The sequence below is a fragment of the Octodon degus genome, unplaced genomic scaffold (assembly GCF_000260255.1).
Source record: "Octodon degus isolate 3935 unplaced genomic scaffold, OctDeg1.0 scaffold00091, whole genome shotgun sequence".
Taxonomy (NCBI): Eukaryota; Metazoa; Chordata; class Mammalia; order Rodentia; family Octodontidae; genus Octodon; species Octodon degus.
In genome coordinates, this window is record NW_004524667.1 from 6,344,816 (window position 1) to 6,357,090 (window position 12,275).

The 12,275-nt window shown below is 44.3% G+C and overlaps 1 protein-coding gene across 5 annotated transcripts in view; it reads right to left on the reverse strand.

The window, feature by feature from the left end:
- Positions 1–3,254: 3,254 nt before the first annotated feature.
- The window catches only part of Ncoa2 (nuclear receptor coactivator 2), a 375,936-nt gene continuing 366,915 nt past the window's right edge, over positions 3,255–12,275 (reverse strand). For 4 of the 5 annotated variants that reach the window (XM_023722410.1, XM_004637535.2, XM_023722406.1 and 1 more), the window contains 2 exons: positions 11,768–11,857; positions 3,255–6,971 (listed from right to left, as the gene is read on the reverse strand). In XM_023722410.1, coding sequence (XP_023578178.1) covers positions 6,960–6,971; positions 11,768–11,857 — 102 coding nt within the window. In that variant the 3' untranslated portion in view covers positions 3,255–6,959. The remainder of the gene's footprint in view (positions 6,972–11,767; positions 11,858–12,275) is intronic. The other variant, XM_023722409.1, reaches the window with a different exon arrangement.

The following is a 12,275-nucleotide window of genomic DNA, read 5'->3' on the forward strand; positions in this document are numbered from 1 at the left end:
CTGTCTTCTGACCTTTGGTGTAGAGCTTAGATAGAGTTATTACCTTAGCACCAGGTCCGGATCTATGAAGTTCGGGATTCCTCCAGGTGGGTGTTGTTTGGATCTGGCTGCGGTCTGGCTGCTGTGCTCCACCTCTTTCTGCTGCAGCCCTTGGAATTAAACCCTTTGTGTCACTCTGGCAAGATGTTCTGCTCCTGAATCAGCTGGGTGGGTTTTGCCTCTAGCCTCTCTGCAGGGAGTTCTGATGAAGGGTTCCACGCCAGGCCTGCACTCTGGGTCTATTCAGGATCTGATGGCTCCGGGTACTCTCACTCACACACCAGGCCTGCGCTCCTAATCTATTCAGGATCCCCGGGCGGTCTCACTCACACGCTGGGCCTGCGCTCTGGGTCTATTCAGGATCCCTGGCCCGGCAGTCTCACTCATCTCCCCTAAAATCTTATTCTCCAAATTGTCCTTCTCCTCAAACCATGAATCTTTGTTTTCTGTATCTTCCTTCTTTTATAACCAAGGATGTAAAATTAACGAAGTCTGAGAGAATTTTAAAGGAATAAGAGTTTTTAACACGTGACATGGTTCTAGCCTTAGTGTAGAAGATCAGCTTTTCCCCAGTATTTATATCATGTTTCTCAACAGGTTAGTTTCTGTGGTTTAATGGGTCATTCTGCTTGCCTATAGCTGCAATATATGCTCACCTCTTCTGAAATTTTCAAGTCTAGCAGATTCCTCTTATTTTCAAGTCTAGCAGATGGTCCTCAGTTCAGCTCTGATGACCAAAACGCTTCAAGCCCACTGCAGCCAAGAATTCTTTCCTTTTTCCAACAACATAAGCATATTCTAGTAAGTCTACACTTTCGTGTTGTCTTCTGATTCATTTGGGATTTGCTAACTTAACAGTGGAAAGGAGCTAACTTGGGGTTTTCCCCTTAAATGTAACCAAACCATCTCATTTTCTAAAACTGTGATTACTATAGTCTTGCAAGCTCTGTCACCTGTAAGTTTACATTTATTATTTATTATTATTATTTTTTTTTTTGCGGAATCCAGGATTGAACTCAGGCCCTTGTGCTTGCCAGGCAAGCACTTATGCTGAGCCATCTCCCCGGCCCTGCTGCAAGTTTACATTTATATAGCAATCTGCCTCTGGACTGTCCCTTTTTTTTTTTTTTCTCGTGGTACCCGGGATTGAACTCAGGACCCTGTGCTTGCCAGGCAAGCGCTTATTCTACTGAGCTATCTCCCTGTCCCTTTGTATTTATACATGTGTGTAAGTAGGTTACAGCTAACCAGTACATTATAAAATGTTTTATTGTAAGTCCCCCATCTTTTCATCTTTACAACTTTTCACCTACTATTGCATGTTTCATTGTCAAGAACACTTTTCAGATGACCTAGGTTGTGACAACACACAGGGTGCCAGGGGGATTTTACAAAACTGGGTCTTCCTGGGTTCATGGCACATTTCTAGTTTTCCCAGGACTTTCCTTTATTTAGTAAAACATTACAGTTGGCTTCACAAAGGTCTTCATGCTAGGTGTGATTCTGCTTGTAAGCATGGTATTAGTTTGCTGTCGTGAGGGGAAGTGTGAAATACATTTATAGATCAGTTAGTGGGGAGATGGAAAGACTGGTCCGAGGGCACAGTGGGGCAGGTGGGCACCAGCCCTGTGCGCTGCAGCGCAGTGGGAGTGAGCAAGCTGGGCGCTCGAGTGGGAGCAGCAGCATCCTGCCTTGCAGGCCGCAGGGAAGTGAAGGTGTGCGGCAGGTAGCCGGCTTGGACTTGAACCTGTAGTGTGTGCAGGCATGGAGACACCACCAGGTACCCATAAGTATGTTTAAGTCTTAATTGGTTATCAGTGTGGCTACACAGTGCTTACTTTGTATGCTTTCGCTACTTTATAAAGCTTTTTCACTTACCAAGAGCTGGGCAATGGATTTGCTTAGGTGTGCCCCGCAGATGGCCGAGCTGGTTGAAAGTTTTCTCTTCTGTTGTCAGTGTTTCTCCTTAGCATTGTCTGTGGACTCTTCACTGACTTTAATTAAAGGGCTAATTTTTTATTTATTTTTTTTTTTTTGGTGGTACCGGGGATTGAACTCAGCTATCCCTGACCCCCTAAAATTTTCTTAATTTATGAAATAGCATAAATTATTTTTCTTTAATCTGTTAATGTTGCATTAGCACAGATTTTTCTCATCTCTTCTCATTTTTAGTTTTCTTTTGGGGTGGGGGCACGAGGGATTGAACCCAGGACCTTGCACTTGCCAGGCAGGTACTTATGCCACTGAGCTTTTTCCCAGCTCTTTTCATTCTTAGCACCTTTACACACACGACTCCAGGATACATTTCTAATTGCTACCCAGCCCTGCACTCAGTAGTGGTAGAGCTGGTCTTTTTTTTTTTTTGGTGGAACCCGGGATTGAACTCAGGTCCCTTATGCTTGCCAGTCAAGCACTTATTCTACTGAGCCATCTCCCCGGCCCGAGCTGGTCTTTTTAAGGCTGATTGCTTTAGCATAGTTCTAGGAGGGATGCGGGGGGTGGGGAGGCGGATGGGCTCACACAGGGCTGAGGTGCCACCGCCCAAGGGGTTTGTAGCCTGGGTGAGAGAAAAGGAGGCTCGGAGCTGCTGCTTGCTGCCTCCTGCGTGCGCTGCCACACACTGTTCCTCTCTGTGATGCCTCTGTTCCCTGCTGCCCTGCCTTGGAGCCAGCTGACACAGGCTGAAATCCCCACAAACTGTGAGCTAAATAAACCTTTCCTCCTACAACTGGTGGGCGTCAGGTATTTTGTCTCAGCAACAAGAAAATAAGACATGTGATACACAACCTTAATAACTAGTGCAAGGCTCACATCCTAATGTTTTTGGAGATTTGTAAGTAAAAGTGCAGCACAGTGTTGCAAAGGGTCCTATCATTCAGTCATACCATAACAGGGTCAGTGGAATGGGTCTGACCTACACTTGTCATTAAATGGTTAAGCAATCTTAAACAGGATATTATTTCTTGGTTTCAAACTGAAAATGTATACAACGGTTTACTGGGGACTGGAGGCCAGTGTGGTGGCAGAGGGCTCACCTAGTATGCACAAGGCCCTGGATTCAATCTCCATCACCCCCAAGATTTCTCTTGAGAATGAAATGTTAAAGGTGCTATGAACAGTGCTGACTATGATGTCAAAAGAAATTCTTAAAGGTATTTTTAATTTAAATGCAATTATGAAAGAAGATACAATATAAACACATTAAAATCTCTAAAGCCATGTAAAACCCGAAGGCATTAAAATTTATTAAATGATGCAATAACAACAGAATTCTTTATTTACAATAGCATTATTTAACATCAAATAAGCAAATAGCATCAGCAAAGCAATATTAACTTGCATAAATGTATTTAAAATTTCTCTGAATATATCTACCTTTGCATAAACTGCTCACACTAGAAATACAAACATCAATGCAGGTGAACAAAGTGATGTTGAGTCAACTCTGTTTTGAAAATAAATCACAACCTGAAACACTGTAAGCTTTCTCCTGAAGAACCATAGTTAATATATTGCTTAATTTTACCCTTGTATAATCTTTTCATATACACACATCTCAGATGCAACTTTATGAGTAACTGTACAAATAAAAGCCACAAATGACAAAGGAAAAAATGACAGTTAAATGTCTGAAGAAATGTACCATCATCACTCTTCAACAACATAAAGGTTAAGTGATGATGCACTTATTCAAAAATTGGACACAATTCACTATACAAATATAATACATTGGACAGCTATGTAGGAATATACAAGACTTAAAAACAGATCTAAGGCATTATGCTAGATTTTAGCATTTTGAGGTTCTTGCACATAGCTTTTACCTGTAGTAAGAAACTTAAAAGACTTTGTTTTAGTCTATAAAGAAACACCAGGGAGAAAATTCTAATTAAAATCGAAGCCACTACAGTAATTTTCTTTTGTGCAGAGAATGCTTTGCTCTTAGGCAGCATACTACCATACAAACACTAGAAAATTTTAAATTCACACCAACAATTAATGGCTTAAGTTGCATTTCAAAATTGATTGTGTATCTTTGGGTTCTGCAAGTGGGTCTGTGCCACCCAGTTCATGTGTTAAGCCCATATGAACTCCATTTTTAAACACAGATTAAAAATTGCATTATATAAATTGCAAAAACATTGCTCTCAATTATTTAGGCCATAAGAGATACACGTCAGGAGAGGGGCTTTTTACTCTTTGTGTCAAATGAATTCATTGTCGTAAAACAGCTCACTTCACTTTTAAACTTACCACATTACATGAACACTTAATGGGTCTTACAACCAAGTTAATGTAGGTATACTTTTCACATTATGCTTTTCACATTTAGTAATATAAGGAAAACACTGATTATTTGTTCTATCAAAAACCAAGTACTCAGTCTAACAAATTTATTGTGTACAGCATGAGAAATACTGATAATGAAGGGAACTGATTTGGCTTTTGCTTCAATAGTGATCAATATGATCAGAGGATTCCTTCACTTATTTTCTTCTCCTAATTAGATGTATAACAAAACCCACTACCTGGTCTGAACCATGAGAGAATTTATAATCTCTTTCCTTCAAAACAGTAGATCATGAGTTATCCTAAATTGCCAGTCTTGCAGCTCCGCAGATTTGTCTGACTGGGGATTGATGTTAAAACACAGTAGGCAGATGGATAAATAATGAAAGAACATAGGTATCTTTTGGACTGTAATGTAGTGGAGAGACACGTAAATCCAGTTAAAACTCCATTTTCTGTTTTGTGCTGTGTGAAGTTCAAGTTACCCTAACTCACCTATTTCTAGAAATCAACATAAAACTGGTCGTGGTGAACCACGCAGCACAAGAACCCCTCTGCTTGGGCGAGGCCACAGAGTTCTGGGCCCTCCTCCTCCACATTCCCACCAGCAATGGGCCACCCAGGGGTGCTTTAGGGACAGCAGAGCTTCCTGAGGGGACACGTGAGTTAGTGGCCACCGAGAAGTGCTGTCCCATCTCTCCGGATTGAGATGCCTAAGTGGAAAGAAGCAGACATGCCAATCTCCAGTGAGTCTCTCGCGTGGAGCAACAACGGCAGACTGCCTACGTGCTATTTCTCTTTGGGCTACACCTCCTCCTGTATCTCCACACTCGGTGCATACGGAGACAGAGATATAGATAGGGACAGTTTGTGTATTTTTCACCCTGCCACAAATAAGCGATCAAATTTCAGGGAAAAACTCTGTTCCTCAAAAGCCTGGCTAATGAGATATTATAAAATGCTCTGCTCTTTAGATATCAAAAAGATATCCTGAAATTTAGGTAAGAAAGTATGTGTACTGGAGATGGGGAAGGATAGCTCCAAAAAGGTCATCAGTTTCCTGGAATTGTAGCTGTCAGAAACTGATACCAATTAATAAAAGATTCTTCCCCTACCAGAGCGGGCAAGAAAAACAACCCTAAAAGTGGCCTGCTTAGTAACATGTAGTCTAAGGTTCATTAAGAAAGAATATAAACATATAAAAATCAAGAATTGGTTCCTACAGCGGCTGCATATCATATAGATTAATAAATGATTTATGAGCAGAATCACGAGGTTTAGAAAATAAAAAGTCTTAAGTCTACAAATTAGGTCTAATCAAGGCATTGATATCCTTTACAAAACACCTTTAGGAGACATTGCTATGAAGATATCTAATTTAATACTGAAGTACCTCATTTTTGAGTCAATTCCACAATATGTATACCTCACAAAAATTATACAATTAAAACACTTAAGTTCTCAACTTAAATTATTGCTTGTTTACATATAAACTGGATTTTATGTACCTTACAAAACTTCGGCTTAGTCAGCACTGCTAAAAAACAAAATAAAAAACACATGGCAGAGGTTAAATCTGTCGTGATATCTGCTGTCAATTTCAATCCACTAGTATTTTTCTCCCATTTGGAGGCCAGAGTTGCTGGGAACAGAGTGACATGCTTCTGAAGCAGACGGCCTTAGCTTGCCTGGCCTAAGTCTTAACTTTGCTCCTCTCCTTGCCAGTAAATGTATTTTTCTGAAATCCAGTATTTAGCAATTGGTGAGTGGCTGGCAAAACTCTTGAGGGGCTGGGGCAGGGAAGAGCAGAGGGGAGAGAGAAGAGTTGGTCAGGGAAGGAGAGATGTTAATTCAAGCTGTCTGACAAATCTAAAGGGAACTTAATTTAGAAATCGAAATATATTTCTTCTTGATTCATAATTTAGGCGAACTAATTTAATTTTAACAATGAGAAAAAAATTGAAACAAATACTTGATATACTACTAGCCCTCTTCCAGGCTCCTTTCGTCTGTTCAGGACTTGGAATCTCTATCAAGGTCCCGAGAGCCTCTGCAGAGTGCAATTGCAGCTTCACGGTCCTCCCTCCCGGGGTGTCGGCATGGGCGCCGTCCATGGGGCCTGCCTGCTTCCTCCCAGTGCAGGTTGTAGCTCACAACACCTTTAGCTTGAGTTTTACAAAATTTTTTTCTTTCCCCCAGATGAAATCTTTTGCATTTGACTGATTATCCAGGGAAAACAAAGCAGGAAACTAGTATCTGGAACCCAACAGGAACAGAACAAGAGCACGGTTCTCCTTAAATACATACACTTAAATACATTCAATCTGACATGGGTATGAATTTGCCTGTCAACATTTACTTCGCAGGAGAGATCTAAGTTGCACTAAGGTGAATGCAGTGAACAGACTGAGGAACTGTCTGGAGCGAGCTTCGGACCAGCAAGAGGAGAGGTGGCTCCGCAGCCAAGTGTACTCCCCCGGGGAGCAGGGCCCAGCCCGTCTGCTCGCTGGCTCTGAGAGAACTGCAGCAGATCGGGGTCAACACTGAGACGCAGCTCTCCAGACTGGTAGGTGTTCCGAGCACATGGGCCTGGTCAAGCTGAAGCAGGCAGTGTCCGGCCACCGGCAGGGTCAGCAGTACTTCTGCAAGGAAACAGAAGTCATGGCTCGTCTGGGCTGCCCACAAACGGCTGCACAGCCCTGACAGACACAGCCCAGCATGCAGCAGCTGTAGGTAACGCAGATCACCGAATGAGTGCACACGACTTTGCTGCGAGCAGGGATGTACTCCACAGCTCTTGGGCCGCTCTGGGGGACACTGTGGCAAAAGGTTACCAGCCTCTCCTCAGTGCCCCCTGCTCCCACCTATCACAACCTAGTCCATTCCTACCTCCTACGAAACGCCCTTTCCACCAGGCGTGCTGATGTGCACCTGTCATGCCAGCACCCAGGAGGCTGAGGCAGAAGGATCACTGTGTGTACAAGGCCAGCCTGGACTACAAAGTGAGACCTTGTCTCAAAAACAACACCCTCCAAAACAAAATAAATACCCCAAGCCCCCAGACAACACCCCATTTTTGAAATAGTTTTCCTATGTTGTTTAGGCTTATCTTAAGCTCCTGACCTCAAGTGAGTCTCCTGCTTCAGCCTCCCCAGCAGCTGGAACTGTGCCTTCTTGCTTCTCCTTTGTGAGATACTGCCAGGGTCTTTTTTTTTGGGGGGGGGGGCGGGCAGGGATTGAACTCAGGCCCTTGTGCTTGCCTGTCTACTGACCCATCTCCCCAGTTCCTCTGCTAAGGTCTTTTTAAAGAAAATGTCTCACTGTGAATGTCTGCAGCGCTTGCCTGTCTTCCCTGTGGGGGTCGGTAGCCTGAGAACATGTGCTAATGTCCTCTAACTCTTCCCCTCCTCCCGCCCACCCTCTTTTTCCATCACTTGTCTCCCTTTTCTTTCATAAAGTTCTATGTCCCCCTTTTCTATTATCCATCTTTTATTCTGCTTTTTATTTCCACTTTGGGTTTCCACACAAGACGCCTGGTGCTATCTAAGCCTGTGCGCCTGATACTGCACTTAGCACTGCGTATCACCGCAAGGTCTTCAGCTCCTTCAGGGCATCCAGACAAGGGAAACGGCTCAGCTGAAGGGACTTGCATTTTGTTTTTTGAGGCATTTCCACACTGATTTCCACAGTGGTTGTATTGACCTACACTCGAACTAACAGTGGACAAGGGTTCTCTTTTCCTGCAGCCTTGCCGGCATTTATTATTTTCTGACTTCTTGGTACAGCCATTCTTTCTAAAATAGACTCTCACATTGGTTTAGTGTGTTTCTCTAATGGCCGAGATATCACCAAGGTCCTGTGGAGGATGTGTCCTCCCCTGCTTCAGCAAACAAAACACACCCGGCTCTGGTCCTCAGCGCTCCTGGTTTCCGCTGCTGCACACCATAAGCTGTGAGATGGGACACCAAGGTGCAGGGAGTGGGAGGGAGGTGAGGAGCCCCCTTGGTGGTGTGGGTGCATCTGTGTGTTGCTTGGCTCCTGACCCCCCAAGTTTTCATTCATTTGGCAAAGTGTCAGGCATGGGGTTAACTGCAAGCTATTCCTGGTCTCTGATGTCACAGGGCTGCTGAGTAGGCAAGGCAGACAAGGAGCGGTGTGGTGAGAGGTCTGTGAAGAGGGACAGCAGGCCTGTGGGGATGTGGAGCAGAGGGGCCTTCAGTGTGAATTCTAGCACAGCAAGGCCATAGAGAAGTCAGAGTGGAAAGCAGGCCCAGAGAATGTTTTATTTTAGTACCCAAAAAGAGAGTGCTAGGGAAACTGTTGCCAGATCTTAAATTCTAAGTGACTAGAAATAGAATTACATTAATGCCTAGCTAGACTTACAAATTTCTTAACTTTAAAACATTAGCTTAGAATACACGTGATTTAGTTTCTTCTTAGAGAAGAACACTAAATGTACTTTATAATATAAACCTGATTATATTTATTTCTAGCTGTCTAACAGTGTCACATGCTTCTTCTTTGTGACTGGGTCTTGTTACGTAGTGTAGCCTGGCCCTGAACTCCCTTATGTATCCCGGGCTGGCCTTGAACTAATAGTGACCCTGGGTGGCTCCAGCCTCCCGAGTGCTGGGATTATAACTGTGAGTGACCACACCTGGCCATCACACAATTTCACAGAAAAGGAGTCCATGGCTGACTAAAATATTTTATTTTTCATTTTTTCAGTTAGTTGAGAAAAAGAATTCTAGTGAGCTACATTTATACTTCTGTTTACAAGGTTCAAAAACTTCAAGGCAAGCTGAGTGTGGTGATGAATGCTTGTAACTCCAGCACCTGGAAGGCCAGGCCAGACTGTGCTACATAGTGAGACCCTACTCAAAACAAACAAAAAAAGAGGCTGGGCCAGAGAGATAGCTTAGAGGCGTAAGTGCCTGTCTGGCAAGTGCAAGGTCCTGAGTTTGATCCCCAGTGCAAAAAAAAAAAAAGAAAAAGAAAAAGAAAAAGAGGCTAAGTGTTTACTGTCAGTTATACAGTATGTATGATTATTTCTTTCCAGACGAAGGGAATGGTATCAAAGGAAGTAACTTATTCCTTGTGGCCTTCTCCAATGCTTCCTATGTGAGGCCTTCCTGTTGGGAAGCAGGTAATGGCGTACAGGGGCTAAAGAGGACACGCCTGCTTCGGTTCCCTTCCTGGTATCGCCATTCTTGGGCAAGTCCCAAAACCTTCCAGATGGTACTTTTCCCAGATGGTGTGATGTGGTCTGAGCCTCAATGACTCTATATGTGCTGGGTTTATAGTTTGTTTTTTTTTTTTCAGAACTGGGGATTGAACTCAGGCCCTTGCGCTTGCCAGGCAAGCACTTATTCTACTGAGCTAACTCCCTGGCACCCCCCCCCTTTTTTTTTAAAGGTAGAATAAGACTCTCCACATACTCTGCCTTAGAATAAGCCAGTCCATTCTTGGAGATTAGAATCTGCCAGCAGAAAAAAGGACCCAGGGAGGGTAATTCCCGGGGAGGAAGGGAAGACTGGGTAGGAGTGCTTCAGAAGCTTCGCCCAGGAAAAAAAAAAGAAGCTTCGCCCAGGCCAGTGCAGCTGCGGCTGAGGGGGGCGGGGCGTGGGCAGTGGGCTGGGGGTAGGAGGTAACCTGGCCTCCCAATTGTCCTTTTCTTTTTTTTTGTTTTTGTTTTTGTTGCCAAGGACTGAACCCAGCGCTTCTAGCTTGCTAGGCAAGCATTCTACCACTGAGCCCGATCCCCAGCCCTTTTAAAAATTTATTTATGTATGTATGTATGTATGTATGTATGTATGTATGTATGGCCAGCTCAGCCCACCAGGGGGCGGGGCTGGCTGGCATGTGGTGCTGGGGGATTGAAACGTGGTCCCTGTGCTCTGCTAAGCTTGTTCTAAGTAGGTGCTTTAGACCACTGAGCCATCTCACCAGCGCCTTCAGCCCTTTTGTTTTTGTTTTTCTGGCTCAGTGGTAGAATGCTTGCCTAGCAAGCTAGAAGCCCTGGGTTCAGTCCTTGGCACCAAAACCAAAAACCAAAAACCAATTGTCCTTTTCCCCAGAAGCATGCTCGGAGACTAATCTTCCTGGTATTTTTGGTTACATTTGGCTGGCCTCCGTGAGAGTTATCACTAATGTCACTGTTTGTCTGGGAGGCACCCCCAGGTCTGCGACCTCTACTTCTGTCACTGCCATCACTGAATTCTGTGGCCACTCATTTTCAGTAGAGGCTCCACACTGGGGAGACCTGGACTGGAATCAAGGCATGTATCAAAACTACACACATCTTAATATGCGATCTATTCCTGTTTCTGTCTGACTTACTTTGTCAACATTTAAATAGGTTTAAACCATATGTCAATTTTTGTACATCTGAGTGTAACACCATCTATATACTGCGTGTTGATAACAATCTCCAGGATTCCCACCCACAGCCAGCGTCTCTAATGTCCACAGCTGTGAGAACCAGAGAAGCCCCATGGAGAAAACGAACACAATGTTGTTAAAACATGGACTAAATTTATGCTGTTTCTAAACTTTAATGCTTCTTTATTTATTGGGTATTGGAGAATGAACTCAGGGCTTTCACACTGAGCTATGTCCCTAGTCCTCTTTCAATTTCAAGATGAGAGTCTCACAAATTGCTAAATTGCCTAGGCTGGGCTTGAATGTGTGACCTTCCCATCTCTGCCTTTCGGAGTGCTGGGATTATGGGCGCATGCCACCACTTCTGGCTTTGAATATTAAGACTGACAAGCCCAGCTAGGATCCACCTTTTCAAGGACATGCAACAGTGATCCCACATTGTGCCCACTGGGATGGAGATTTAAGAAAGAAAGAGCTCTTGCTCCTGCGGGCTCCATCCCCGCCCTCTGAGGCTACACAGGGCCTGGCCGTGCACTGAGCTGCTCAGAGCACCCACATTGCACAGCTGCGGCGGGCAGCCAGTACTCGCGAGTCCTGGGTGCCCAGAGCAGGGCGAGCTCGGCCACCCTCCTCTCAGAACAAGTGCTTCGGTTGTAGTGCCACATAGGACATAGGACTGTTGGCTAAACACGATGAAACAGAGAAGCACTTGGGCCTGAGCAGGACAGGAAACAGAGCTTCTTCTCTGCCTAAAAATCTAGCATTGTAATTCAGAAAAAGCAACACTAAATGAAAGTTGACATGAATATAACTAACTCTGTGCCATTTTGGCTTTTGCTCTGGTCTAGTATCATTTCGGTGCAAATTTAGGGTTCTTGATTCATTTGGCACCATCAGATCAATTAAAACAAGCTTAAAGAAAGAATCAGTCTCCCAAAAGCACTGCATGCCAAACAAAATTCCAAGATACTTTGCAACTTTCTGTAAGCTGCTGCTTGGTAACATATCCACGCCCGTGCCCGCCTGGTGTGGCCGCATGCCACACCATGTTCCTTACCCGTGATGCATCTCCCTCCTGCTTGATCATGTCCATCCCAGGTAGCTGGTTTGGAAAAAGGCCACCTCCCCTCAGAGCAGGGTCACTGACCTGAGGGCAACAAGATATGGGGATGGGATATGTGAAGTCACTATAGATTCCAGCTGTCCCCTTGGCGAAGACAGCACAGAGACGACGGTCCCCATAGTGGCTCTTGGTGTACCATGGGGAGAGTAGAGGTAGACAGAGTACATACATTAGCTCTCTGAAAAATAAAATCCTGCTTGCCTTCTGTATAAATCACATTTAACACAGACAGAATACTAGAAGCATTTTTTTTTTTTTATATTTCCCAATTCAGCACAATGAATGTTATTTTTATCCTGCATCACAGAATCCACTAATAAAAACATCCGTAAAACCACCTGAAGGCCGTGTAGACAGGCGCCTGTCAGGAGCGAACTGTCTAAATCTGGTCCCCCTCTCCTGATACCTAGTTACGCGTGCCCAATATCCCAAGCCCCAGGGG